General features: G+C 35.4%; 1 protein-coding gene across 1 annotated transcript in view; it reads right to left on the bottom strand.

Moving 5' to 3' along the window:
- WDR72 (WD repeat domain 72) overlaps positions 1 to 13,039 on the bottom strand; it is a 92,415-nt gene extending 79,376 nt beyond the window's left edge. Inside the window, exons 1-8 of the mRNA XM_014873965.2 lie at positions 12,887 to 13,039; positions 11,713 to 11,819; positions 8,730 to 8,808; positions 5,767 to 5,941; positions 5,192 to 5,268; positions 3,368 to 3,487; positions 2,173 to 2,318; positions 1,714 to 1,810 (exon numbers count right to left, since the gene is read on the bottom strand). Of these exons, the coding sequence (XP_014729451.2) occupies positions 1,714 to 1,810; positions 2,173 to 2,318; positions 3,368 to 3,487; positions 5,192 to 5,268; positions 5,767 to 5,941; positions 8,730 to 8,808; positions 11,713 to 11,819; positions 12,887 to 13,039 (954 nt within the window). The remainder of the gene's footprint in view (positions 1 to 1,713; positions 1,811 to 2,172; positions 2,319 to 3,367; positions 3,488 to 5,191; positions 5,269 to 5,766; positions 5,942 to 8,729; positions 8,809 to 11,712; positions 11,820 to 12,886) is intronic.
- Between the last annotated feature and the right edge of the window lie 338 nt (positions 13,040 to 13,377).

Below are 13,377 nucleotides of genomic sequence, written 5' to 3'. Positions count from 1 at the left end.
GAGTCAGTTCCAAAATAATTAACTGTCCTGCAAAATGGTTCGGTTTATAATCTTAAAACGGGGCTCAAAACAGATCACACAGGTGATGCGGTTGTTTCACATATCTGCTATAAAAACTATTTAGGGAGTAATGCAAATAATAGAGCAGAAATATTAAAAAAGAGCAGGTCATTATTTTTTAAAAAGCTTTTATTTGGGAGGAAGCATATGTGAACTTGGTACCACCACTGTAACCCTATTATTTGTTAAGCCATGTGTTCTGGCTATTTCTTTTCCCTCACCTTTCCTGACCTTTTGTCATCCTTCAGCAGTTATTCTATCTGATTTTTAGATCACAGCATTTGGGGAAAAGCTGAACGGCTTATGATATTTCCCTTCAACTGAAAATTAAATCTGTCAGGCTTCACAGGATTATGCAACAAACATGCTTCCTAAGGGCCTACATTTGTCAACAGAAAGAAAGAATGCTAGAAAACCTCACACAGGTATATATTTAACAGTGTTTCTAGTCTGCTACAAATAAAAATATGCTTCTGTTGCAGATCTTCAGAAACTGCTTAACAATCTGCTTAAGCTGCCACACAAACACTCAAACTAATGCAACTTCAGGCAGGAATTAAATCCACATCTTCCAACAATTACAACTTCATTAACAGCATAAGCAATCAGACTTAACAAAAAAAATCTAAACCAAAGCTGCACAGAATAATCTGTTCTATTTGTTCTGGTTCATTTTTTTGCCCAAGTAAGAAGGCCTACCACATATCTTTCCTGCCCCCCATTCTCCAGCTTCCTAATTATAACAATTTTCCTACTTTTCAAATGAACTGGGTATCCCTGTTTCTTTATGGTCACAGAAAGCACAACATAAAAAGGAGTGAAGTAGGTTTTCCAACACAGCTGGGTCCATTTGAGATACCTGTCTACACAGTAGCTTCAAATTTGAAATTGCTGTAACATTTTCTGCTCAATATGAATTCTCAAACAAAAGCATAGAGATCACCTACTTTTTCAGCTTTTTTTTTTTTTTTAACATTAGAGGCTTCTTCAAGCCAAGACCGCAGTTCTGGAGTCACACATGTCTATTTTATGCACTCGGGGTGCATCAGTCCACTCACAGTGCAACAAAGTTCAGCATGAGATGATGTCTCTGAAGGCTCAAGCCAGCAGTATTGTGGATACAATGCCACAGATTCAGACCCCTTCAATTTCAGGCAGATACACAACCTATTTTTGTAGTTATATTGAAACATGCATACATTCCTTAATAAAAAAAAGAACTAAGTCACTTGCTTACGTTTTGCTCAGGGGTTGCCTTTTTTGATTTTGGTTTTATGGCATGGTTTTATTTGTTGAGAGTTTTTATTATTTATTTTCTTTTCATTAAATTTTATAGATTTGAAAATAAAAGATGCTAAAATATTGTAGACCACACCTTTGTTAGAAAAATATTTTCTCCAATTTTGGCAAAAAGAAAAAGAAACAACAACCAGTCTATCTACAGTTGAAGATAAAGGCTTTTTTTCAAGTAAGAAAAAACTAAATATAGCCAAAATCAAAGACAAAATGTTATGAGACTCTTCAAGTTTGTAAGCAACAATCTTAATATTAAAAAATAAATATTAATCGTTGTTTTTATAGAACTAAATATGTTCTTTTGGGATTATTCAGGTAATTGCAAACAGACAAACTTTAAAACCTGTATGAATTTACCTTATTTTCCTTCATACCAGTAAAGCTGAGTAAATGAGGATAAACTGTTTCCTTCAGCACCTTCCCATCAGCAGGGTACACGCTTTTAGAAAGGCCACTATATAATTCAAAAAGAAATTTTCAACATACAAGCTTTAGAAAGTAATTTTTTCAGAAAGAAGAACAGTAACATCCAAGATTCAGAAGTTCAATTAAAGGTAACCAAATAAGTAATTACAGGAGACTTTTTGAAATCATAGCACCAGCTGCCCAAGTTCTACATGGCTAATCTTATTCCTATGTCCCCTGCTGTGTCAAACAAAGACTGAGGGCTGTCAAACTCAGAGCAAATCTTTGAGTGCCAAAGTGGTTTTGTTCTGGTTTTTGATCATTTGCAACATGCAGAGATTTTCCATAGTAACCCTCCCAAAGTTCATCTTGTACCTGAACTTTTTGTGTGAATTTCCCATCTGAGCCCACCTGTTTAGCAGCTGGTAGATGTAACTGTGGCCATCTTCTGTCCAGATGATAAGTCTGTAAGCTGCCAGCACTTCCCCACCAGCAAAGCACTGACCACTCTTACAGAACTCAGTACAAAGCAAGGAGAAATCACAATAATCATAGACCTAAGTTCAGAAAAACAACAATATATATTGGCAAATTCATTTTAACCTGAACACTGGGTTTTGGCAGGGGATTCGTAAGTAGAATGAGTTCAAGTCTTCGTAGTTAAAGAACTATTTTTAAAGCCTAACATGTTTTGATAATAAACTACTGCAAAGTCAGTCAAACCATACAGTTCAAAGTAAGAAACTAGCAGTTAAAAAATAAAAACAATCAAAAAGTAGGTTCTTAGTCTCATAGGAATTAATAGAAAACAATGCACGTTACAGATACTTTTCTATGCAAAGTCTATCCATTCTACACATGAACTTTCTCTAAAAATGCTTTTGTACAAAATTTAAGTAGCCCAAGAGACATCTCAAGGATCGTCTACAACTCCATTATTTGAAGTTGACCCAGGTGTATGTGAAATTTTTTGACCCATTCTTGTCCCCGGAGATGTCGCAATCAGGTATACAAGTTAAAATAACCCTGAGTGACCAGAGAAATTTTTTAGCACGTGAAAAGAAAAATACAGAATTTTTATAATAAGTTTCAGTTTAAATACATTGTTTTCTTTAAAATTGTTACCATTTAAAAAAAATTTTAGTTTCTTTATTATAGCTACAAGAAAAAGTAATATAGCCTGGGGTCTTTAGTTTTACTGCTTCTATCAACAAACAAAGGTCCCTGGCTACTGAGGACTTGCCAACTGTGAGTACTTCTGTCATACTTAAACAGGGTTTTTTAATCTTTGTCTCCCTTTCAAATGCACTGTGGAATGGACTATAATGCACTCAGTGCTCTAAAACTGTCTAATACTTAAATCCCTCTTCTAGCCAGCCAATTTGGTGTTAAACTTTTAAAGCAGAAATACATTCATAAAAAAATAAAAGCTTCATCTCTTTCACACAGTTAAGATAAGGCAAGAAGTGCTGCAGGCATAATTATATCTGACAATTTGTGAACACTTTCTTTAACCTAAGGACAAAAACAAGTATCTGCATGTAAAAATCATAGCTTTCCAAAATTAATAACATTAAAAAGAAACTGTAATCCTCAAATAATGTACCTGCCAGCACATGGAGGACACAACTAGAAGGAGCCTTTCCGTGTAAGTACAAAATCTTACTGCTTGACAATTCATACAGTCCAGAGATTTTGATTCCTTCTCGCACACATTTTGCTTCTCCTTTAATGCACAGAGGGAGAAAAAAGCTATAAAATCTGTTTCAGATATCTGAGCTTTTAGGATAGAAACAACCCACTGAAAATAACTTTGAGACTTTCAAAACTCAAAGCAACATATAATTCTTAATTAACAATAGAAAGACAACAGGGTTTACAACTAATATGTAAAGAGAAGAATGTAAATATTCTATGTGGCTCAGACCATGATCTCACTTAAAGAAATGATAATGGACATGGAGAAGGACCAAAGGCAGGCCATAAATAGAAACTGCAGTAATGAGTATCTGCCAAGTATTCTTCAGTCAAAAAACAGCTACAACAACCTATAAAATGAATATCAGATTCAGAAAATCTGATGAATATTATACTTTCCCACTCATTCTTGTTGCAAGCAGGACAGTCTGAGATGCTGCTGTTGCCATATGTCTTGTTTGCTCTAAACATCTTTAAAGGTAGTATAAAAATAATTATTTTCCTTAGCTTTGTAGTGCTAAATATACTGTTAAAAACAATGCATGTATTTTCACACTTTTTGTGGGAATATCAGACAGTCATCAGGCTCAAAATTAATCTATTGGAATTATATTTATTAATTATTGATTAAATCACTTAAAACTGATGTTTTCTGTGTTTTAAGATACCAACAGTCTCAAAACCTCTCAGAGAAGAGGTATGTATGCTTGGAATCATGGCTATAAAACTGAAAGGCTTGCAGCTTCAGTTAATTCCAAGTAAATGCAACAACATTTATTAAAATGCTGCTCTTTAGAATTTAGCCAGATTGTTACAAACTCTGCAGCAGTCCCTCCACAAAAGGTGGCCCCAGGCAGTAAAAAGACTGCACCACACCATATGTTCCTCTGACATCTGTAATCAGTTGTTAGAGTCCTCAATCTTTACAACACAGCAGTGGGGTCTGCTCTAGGAATGTTGAAAAGATGCACCCACCCCAAAACACCACAGATAAATCAAAGACAATAAGATGGTACCAAACTTAGACTCTCAGGGGCAGGATTCTATCCACGAACAAGCAGTGCTGCCCATACCCTGCAGTCTCTCAAGCCAGGCTGTGATGAGTTACCAACGTTCAGAGAAGTCTGTTGATATTCTGGCATTTCTGTCTCACTGTCCAAGTCCCTTTGTCAATCTAGCTTTTATAGTATAATTAAAACACAAAAATCGCATCCCAATTCTAATATTTGTTCATGGAAGGTGACAGGTGCTGAGAATATTAACACAAAAAAGAGTAAGCGAGATTGAAGACAGAAAAATAAGACACTTGACACAGCAATAGTCTTTTCCAAGTGAAGACAGCATTGTGAAAAGGAGACTGAGGAAAACAAAATCTAAAGGACCATTTTGAAGAGTAACAAGGGTGAAGAGAGAGGACAAAGGCCAATATTGAAAAGCTTTGAGTTTAAAGGACAGAGTGAAGGAGTTCAAGGACATTTTCAGGATAGCAGGAAAGCATTGCAACTTCAGCATCCTGGAATATGAAAAGACAAGAAGCCTGGCCAGAAGGTAATACACCTGTCAAGGCAAAAGCTGTCCAATGGCCCAATTTTAATAAATGCTATAAAGATCTGTTTTCATAATTTTGTAACAAAAATAATAATATCCATTTAATACATATCCAGAAATTTACATTTGTTCATATTCTGCTTCAATGCAGCCTTTATTTGAGAACATTCTTGTTAACACTGACCTGAATGCTATTCAAAGATGAAGACAGATCCCACACTTTGAGAACTCCACTTACAGACACTGCAACCAAAGAGTCTTCTGTGAAAAGTTAACAGGGAGAATCAACTTGAAGCCAAGTTCAAACAGCACCTACATACTCAGCACTAAAACATAGATTCTGCAGGACACTTCTTAGATGAAAGATCAATTTTATACAAAAAAATAAGTAAATTATGTACAAAAATGCAAAACATGTAAGCAGACAGGGAATAATGTATTAACAGAAGGCACAGAACTGTGGTATCATGCCCTTAAATTGTGATATTAAAAAACTTATTTATACTTCAATCTGAGAAATGAGCTGCTTACAGCCAATATAAAAGGTGGGGTTTTTTTTTCTAAAAAAGATATTAAATAAAACAGGACCAATATTAGGAGCCTTAAAAACACCTCTTGTGCTGTCAATGAAATATCAACATTTTCTACAAACAGCTCTGTGAAACTATTTGGCATTAAATCAAGTAGGATCATACCATCTATACAGAAATATTTTATCACAATTTAACTTGCCCACATAAATACATGTAAAACATATACCTTGAATTCTTGCAGAGTGTACAATACACATACAATTTATCCAATCAGAAGACTGAGATGATGATAAAGTGTGAAGAACACCCAAAGTTTTAGCATCAATAATAAGAACATCTTGATATTCTCCACAACAAAGAAGCCAGCCTTCACCTGTCATTCGGAATGAGCAATGGTAATACTGTCCAAGTGGAAAGCAGAGAGTCAGCACACAGATACACAAATGGCATGCAGATTTTTCACACTGAACATGTTAAAATCAACACGTGTAGCACCACTAAAAATAAAAAAAAAAAATCTAAGGCATATGTGAAACCATACACCATATTGCTAGTGACACTAGCAAGGTACACAGCTTTGTAAAAGGTGCTTCAGACTGAAAGCAGCACCTGTCGTTCCTAAATACTAAGATTTTTGTAATTATAAGAAGAAAGTCAGGTCTTCATTTCCCCTATATGTTGCTAAGGAATTTGAGACTTGTTTCTCTGAGAGGCCCCTCTCCAAACATTTAATAATACTCCTGTCATCCAGAGTTGTATGAAAAGGAAAAAGCAGGTGAAGATGCAGAATATTCCTAATCAGATTATTCATAATGAATTTATGATTACTTTCCAGGAAGGATCTATACTCCATAGGATGTTCTACATTGTGATGTTAAATGCCCTGGTGCTCAGACTCTCTCAGCAATCACAAAAAGGAAGAAAAAAAAAAAAAAAATCAGACACAAAGCAAAGGAACAGAGACAGAATGCAGAGTGACTAAGAGGATTGCTTTTTGCTAGGTGTTTTATATGTGCAAGGACACCCTAATTGCATCTCTAGCTGTAATTGTAAACAATTTCTATAAATGCATAAGCAGCAACCTCAAAGCACATTTACATTAAATACTGACCTTAAAATAAAGGAAACAATAGTCAGACAAAAATATCAGACAACCCAAAAAAACCTGCATCTCATTTACAGATTTTCTGTACTGTTTTGCTTATATAATAATTCTTGTTTTTTCAGTCAACTAACTAAATGCCAAAATAAAAGTAGTATAAATAAACTGGAAGTAGGATAAATAGTATTCGAAATTTTATGAATAAACAGAGGCAGAAATGCTTAGAATTTGCAATTATGGTTGCCATTAAATTAAGCTTGAAATAAAGGATTTTTATAGTCAGTAATTCCTCTGAGAAAATTCCACACTGGTTAAGGTCCACAAATGTTTAAGTGTTGACCCTGGTGTTAAATTTCATTTCAAATGGCAAATATTCAGTTTTCACTGCTTGACATCTGCCATTCATAGCTAAATCATCTACACTGAACAAAAGGAATCTACTAGAGCAGATAGGTTAGTAGTTCAATTAAAACCAAACAGCACAAGCAACCATTCCCCATGGAACAACAAGAAAAAAATCTACAACAAAACATACACATACAGAAGAACACAATTTATTATAGCTATCTGAAGGCTGCATTTTAGGAATAGTTTCCCCTCCTAGCAAAACCTACTTTTTCCTAAGAAAGTTTTCCTGTTAGATGTTCCTATTTTCCTTTATAATATTATTTTTGTTTAATAACAAATTAGGTGACTTGTTACAATTAGGTCTAGCTCACTTCTAACAGAAAGGAAGGACCTCTTTTCTACGAGTATTTGCTAAACCTATTTGAAGGGTAAGAATGAATATTCTGCCTCTGATCTTCACCAAAAAAAAGTACAGATTGTCAGCTAATCAGCTAGGCCAGATTTGCCTTCTTCCCTGCAGAACTTGTCTGTAATTTCATCTATTAAAAACTAATTAAGCTCTAGATCTTAGCAGGTCATACTGCACCTCAAGTTATAATTCAAGTATTTTTTTTGTGTGTATATACCTCCATTTAAGGAACACATACACTTTAAGCATATGCACAAATAAAAGTGTAGAATAATTCTTAATTTATGTTTTTTATACACATACATATATGTAAAAAAATAATTAAGAAGTTAATATTTCATAATTTTTGTTGGCAATATATCCAAGTTTTTCCTCTACCCTTTACAATTAACAACTATGTTTGAACTCCTCATATCAACCAAAGCGGCATGAGGAAAAACATTTTCTTCTGGACACTTTAAAAACATTGGATTCCAAATTGGCTGTGCTTTGGAGTTACATGAAGGCTCAAATATCCATCATTTGGAGTCTTAGTTGCACCCTAGATTTCCTTACAGCTTTTTAATTAACACAGGATCCCTGAGCTTCTCCTCTATTAACATATCCAGAAATAAACCATGTCCCAGAATCAAACCCATAGATGCTGGGCCCCCAGTCTTACTCATAAGTGTATTTCAAACTCTCCCACACTCCAAAATCTAGATAATTATTTTACCTGGATACAGTTTCAGCCAGACACATGAAATTATCTGAAGCAATACTGAAAGTCTCTGAAAATAAGTGATTTGTCCTAAAGTTCTGCAATGAATGGAAGTGCGTATTTGAAAAAGGGGTGAAGTCTTTTGGAGGCTTCACCACATCTGGAGGTCAGGGGTTCAGAAACAAAAACATGCAAAAGTTTAAAAATAAGTCTCTCAACAGATTGTCTCCCAGTGTTTGGTCAGATTACTTGTACTTTTCAAATGTCATGAAAAAGCCAACATCAAACTTGAAGCTTCCATGCAATTTTAACAAGACAAGAACAAAGATTAAGATCATTTCACTTGGATACCTGATGCACAAACAGGAAGTTAATCAATACTGCATTTCAAATATTTGCAGCTTAAAAGTAATCAGCCTGATTTGATTAAGAAATTCAGAGGAACATGAAAGTCTCTATTCTTTTCTTGGAAGAAAAAACTGAAAAAGAGATAAAAATTATTTATATTGTGACAGGGTCTTTTCTCCTAGGTTACAAGCTATATATTTTAAACCATTTCTGAAAAATACCGTGTCAACAAAGAAAATTCTTGTCATGAACAGAGACCCCGTGGAAAGTTGCTATACTTACATGGATTGCTGTATGCCTATAAGGAAGCTTTGCATTCTCAATGCACTGTCCACTAGTGACATTCCAAACACACATCTCCCTGCCAAAGATAACTTCATATTATTCTCTGTCATTTCCACTCAATTGGCTTGAATAATTTTGTGCCACCAAGTTTTTCTTTAGTGCTGTATTTAAGTGCAGTCTGGTCATTTATAAAGCTTTTTGTTACAGATTGCTGGGTAAGAAAATGTAGTCATTAGCAGGGGATGACATATAGTATCTGTTTCTTTTTGTTTTGGTAATTACACCCTGCTGCCTTGCAACCAACCTGACTTTAAGACCAGCTCTGGTCTACAACAAATTGTAGGTATACTGCCATTACAGCTCATCAACATGTCACTGGAACTGTCACTGGAACTACATCCTCCTGAAAATTATTCATTTCACTGAACTTAAACCACACGTTTTGAAGAGCATTATGCATCTTCTCCCACAACAGACTTCAATTCTTGAGAGGAAGGACTTTTGTTAAGAAGAAACAGTGCCATCATGAGGCTGTTCCCGAAGTCTGCTCTCAATACACTCCACTACCTGAGTACCTGTGCAACAATACCTGAGCACATTTAAGGTTGTTTGAGACACACACTTGGGCACATCTTCCTTATGTACACATTATTCAACATGCAGCAGGACTGGATTACAAGAGACAATCAAATTAAATGTTGTAAATTTTAAAAGGCTGTATGACACATTATCATAGTTCAACAACAGAATGTTAAACTTTGTTGCTTTTAGATTTATATTAGAAAAACATTACTCCAAAAACTGAAACATTCATTTCATTATTTCTGACATTACATTGCAAGAAATTTTCTTGAATCAAGACTTAATACACTGGGGAGAGTATTCTATTACATAAGAGATACTACTTAGTGATTTACATTTTAACCTACTTATTTTCCCATTTTACGCTAAACTCAAAGTATTATTTCTTAATATTTTTCAGCTGAGCAATAGCAGCATCAAAGTTGGTAGATCCAAAGTCAGAACTTAAGTGAAAGCTTGACACTCTTTGTTAAACATTTCAGAGCAATGATTTTCTCCTCGTTTATATCAGAATTCTACTGCTTTAGTTACATTGCTGTGATACATACATACCTACAAACATGCATAAATCAGACCAGAATTTCAGAATGTAACTTCAGCTTCTAGGTGATGTATTCAGTTTACTGTGTGTACTAATAAGGAGTGAGCAATATCACACATTCCATACAGCATATGCTCTAGCACAGGTTTGTCCTTTATAGGACATCAGTGAGAATTTAACAATCATTAGACTCATTTATATACTTCCATATTAGAAGTACAAAAAATACTGTCCATTGTTCATTCTATTGGGATTAGTCAGTTATAGAAACTCTGAAAATAATCTGGAGTGGAACAAGAAAGATTATCATAGAATCGTCTTCCATGCAATTTCTTCCATCCACACTATAAGGAGAGGAAAGCTTGAAAATGGCAGGAGTGAATTATTCACAAGCCAGAAAATGCAGTTTGGCAAACCCTCCATCTCCTGAAGACAAGGCTTCCTATTTGTAATTATCTCGACTTCATGTTGCAACCTTACAGGGATCCGTGATGGATGCTTTGCCCTTATGTAATACAGATGAGAAGTCAGCAGTAATTTGGTAAAAGTGAACACTTAAATGGGTCAGAAGACAATTCAATCCTACCTACAACACATTCCAAACAAGTCTAATGATCCCTTCAGAGATAAAATCTTTAGGATGTGAACATCTCTGTATGGTATATCTAAAGCAATATCCTCGTTTGTTTCCTAACACTTTCCACCCGGTTTTTTGAACATACAGTATCTTTGCTCTCTATATGATCTGGAAGCAGTGTTGCATTAATAGATCTTCAGAGCTGAGATGAAAAGCAGCTTCTTCCCAGAGCCCTGGAGTAGAACTCTAGAAGGGCAATACAAAACTGGTTGTGTAGATTTCTCACCCTCTCTGCATATTAACAGTAGTGTTTACCACTACCTGTCCAGTGAGGCAGCCTAATCGTTCAAGATTAAGAAGCCTGGAATAGTTTTTTGCAGGCTATCCCTTTCTTGTATACTCATGACTGAATGAGAGAATCAGACAGGGATCCCAGCTGCTGGAAGGGATAAACAAGCTACTCAGTGAGAAACCAGTAGCCTTAAGGTGCTGGAAGGTACAGCTTGAAGGACAATTGACAAGTACTCTTCATGGAAAGCCATTTTAACAGAGCTGTCCTGTTAATTTAGAAAAGATGAACTCAAAAAAATAGAGGGGACTATAATTAAGCAGCTACACAAAATTGCTTAATAAAGTCCTTAAGAAAGTAAGCAGCTAGCCCTAACTATTTTCAACAGATGAAACCCTAAACAGAAGGTCTTCAGACCCCAGCTGAAAAGGTTATCAAATCTTAAGTGTAACCTAGCAGAAATGCAGGAAGTAACTCAAGTGACAGGCTGTGTCATAACAAACACACAGCAGAAAAGCTGCAAGATCAGGGCCCTCTGAAAGGATATTCTCCAAAACAGCACACCAGATTTAAAGACAGAAAAGGAGTACTGAGGAACCAGAAACCAGATCAGAATATATTAGCCTCTTTTGCTGGTCCAGTTCTCAAGACTGAGTTCAGGAAGAAAAGATATTCAAATGCTGTTGAACTTGCTGATGCCCTCCAATAACCCATTAATTTTCCTTTGAATAGGGTCTACCCAACCCCTTTGAACAATTCATTTTTTCTGTCTACTAAGTGGATATGTGAATCTGCCAAACCTTTCTGTGGTCCACGGGACGAGCTCTTAGTTGGATTATTGTATATTAACATTGTAGTCACTATCCTAAGTAGCTGCTATCATTTCAATATCATGGAAGCAGATTGAAACAGTGAATGCATATAATATGACCTACACTTGACACACATTTCATGAGTTAAGAAATGAAAAATTGAATATTCAGTTACCTACCCATTTTCAGCAGCACTTACTACATATGGCTGTTTCTCAAACTCTCTTGCTTTTGCCAAACAAGTTACAGAAGCAGTATGGCCAAAGAGAATTTCTTTAGAGGAAATCTAGGAGAATAATGTAATGATTTATTTTAAACAGTTTCTGCATAAACTAAGGATATCTAAAACCAAGAGAATATTACTTGTAGATATATATAATTGTCAATCTGCTTTATATTTTTATGTTCTTCATTCACATTTCTGGAATGCAGAAATATGTGGATTAATTTTTTGGAGATTGCATAAAGCTGAGTTTTTGTATTCATTGCATTCAGCTTCTGAACAACGTATGGAACATCATATGTTAGAAAACAGGCAATGTGCAGAACATCTCCAGCCTTTACCCTACAGCATGCACCAAAAGTGGCACAGTGAAGTAGACACTGATAAAACAAAGCTCTTAAACATGTTTCATACCAAACGTTTCAATAACCTCTCTGATTAGCATCACTGCATGCAAACGTTTAACTGGAAAAGCTACCCTTATAAAAGTGCAAACTTTCAGGCTGTGTTTGAATACAAAGGAGACAAGTAAATGTAAAAAAAAAAAAAAAAAAAATAATGGAACTGTAGATCTAGGAACACAGAAAACAAAAAAAAAAAAACCAAAAAACCAAAAAAACCCAGGAACTGTTTTCATTCTGCTCCATTGTCAGGAAAATAAATACTAAATAATCAAAGCAATAATTTGCATCTCAATTACATTAAAAATAGAAGTTTCATCTTGCTGCTTCCACCTTGGTAGACAGATATGGTTTTATAAGTCAATGCTTTTTTTTTTAAAATGACAGGTCACCCTCAGCAATTGATATACAAAAAAAATAGCCTCACAAGACAGGAATCATGATAATTGTATATACTTACTTGCTGTCATTTCTCAGAGCATACAGTCTCAATTTATAAACCACAGGTCATGCTAATCTATGAAAAATTCTCCAAAGTCTGCAAATAACAGGTTGCTCATATAGACACTTCACTTTCTGCTTTGTGAGTTTCTTATAACAAATGTTTATCTAACACCATCTTTAAAAATCCGTCTGAATAAGTGCAAATCCGGATAATCCTATTGCCAATAATAAAAGATAAAACTCCAGTCTGTCTATTTGGCAAACTTTGGCACAGTGGACACAAACCTCTAAGTCTGATGAAAGATCCCAGAGACAAATCTGCCCTTCTTGACTTCCTGTAACTATGGTCTGCTGGTCATCTGTGATCATAACAGCAGTGATGCTGTGAGAAGGAGCTGTTCTCCCCCACACGGCCACAGCTGGTACCAATGTCTTCATGGTCAACACCTGAAAACAAATAATCATGATGATTAAGTATAATTAAATATAAGAAAAAAGTAACCTTAAAAAGGGGAGAATTTAATGACCATCTGGAAAGGGAAGCTATAAAATATTGCCGTAAGAAGCTGATGTGGCATTGAAAGATTTTCTTGTTGTTGTCAACATGACACTGAATTTCAGGGACCAGTATTATCAGAATACTGAAATATCAGCAACGAGAGGTGTGTGGTGCCCCACACAGCCTGGCTTAGCTCTGATGGGCTCACATTGTTCTCCCTAAATATGGCTGGTGGAATGCACAATGCTTCCCTGTTCCCTTCAGCCAGCAGTGCTGC

The sequence above is a fragment of the Sturnus vulgaris genome, chromosome 13 (genome assembly GCF_052056855.1).
Source record: "Sturnus vulgaris isolate bStuVul1 chromosome 13, bStuVul1.hap1, whole genome shotgun sequence".
Classification (NCBI taxonomy): domain Eukaryota; kingdom Metazoa; phylum Chordata; class Aves; order Passeriformes; family Sturnidae; genus Sturnus; species Sturnus vulgaris.
The sequence above is the reverse complement of the archived record's forward strand: the minus strand, read 5'-3'. Positions and strand labels throughout refer to the sequence as shown.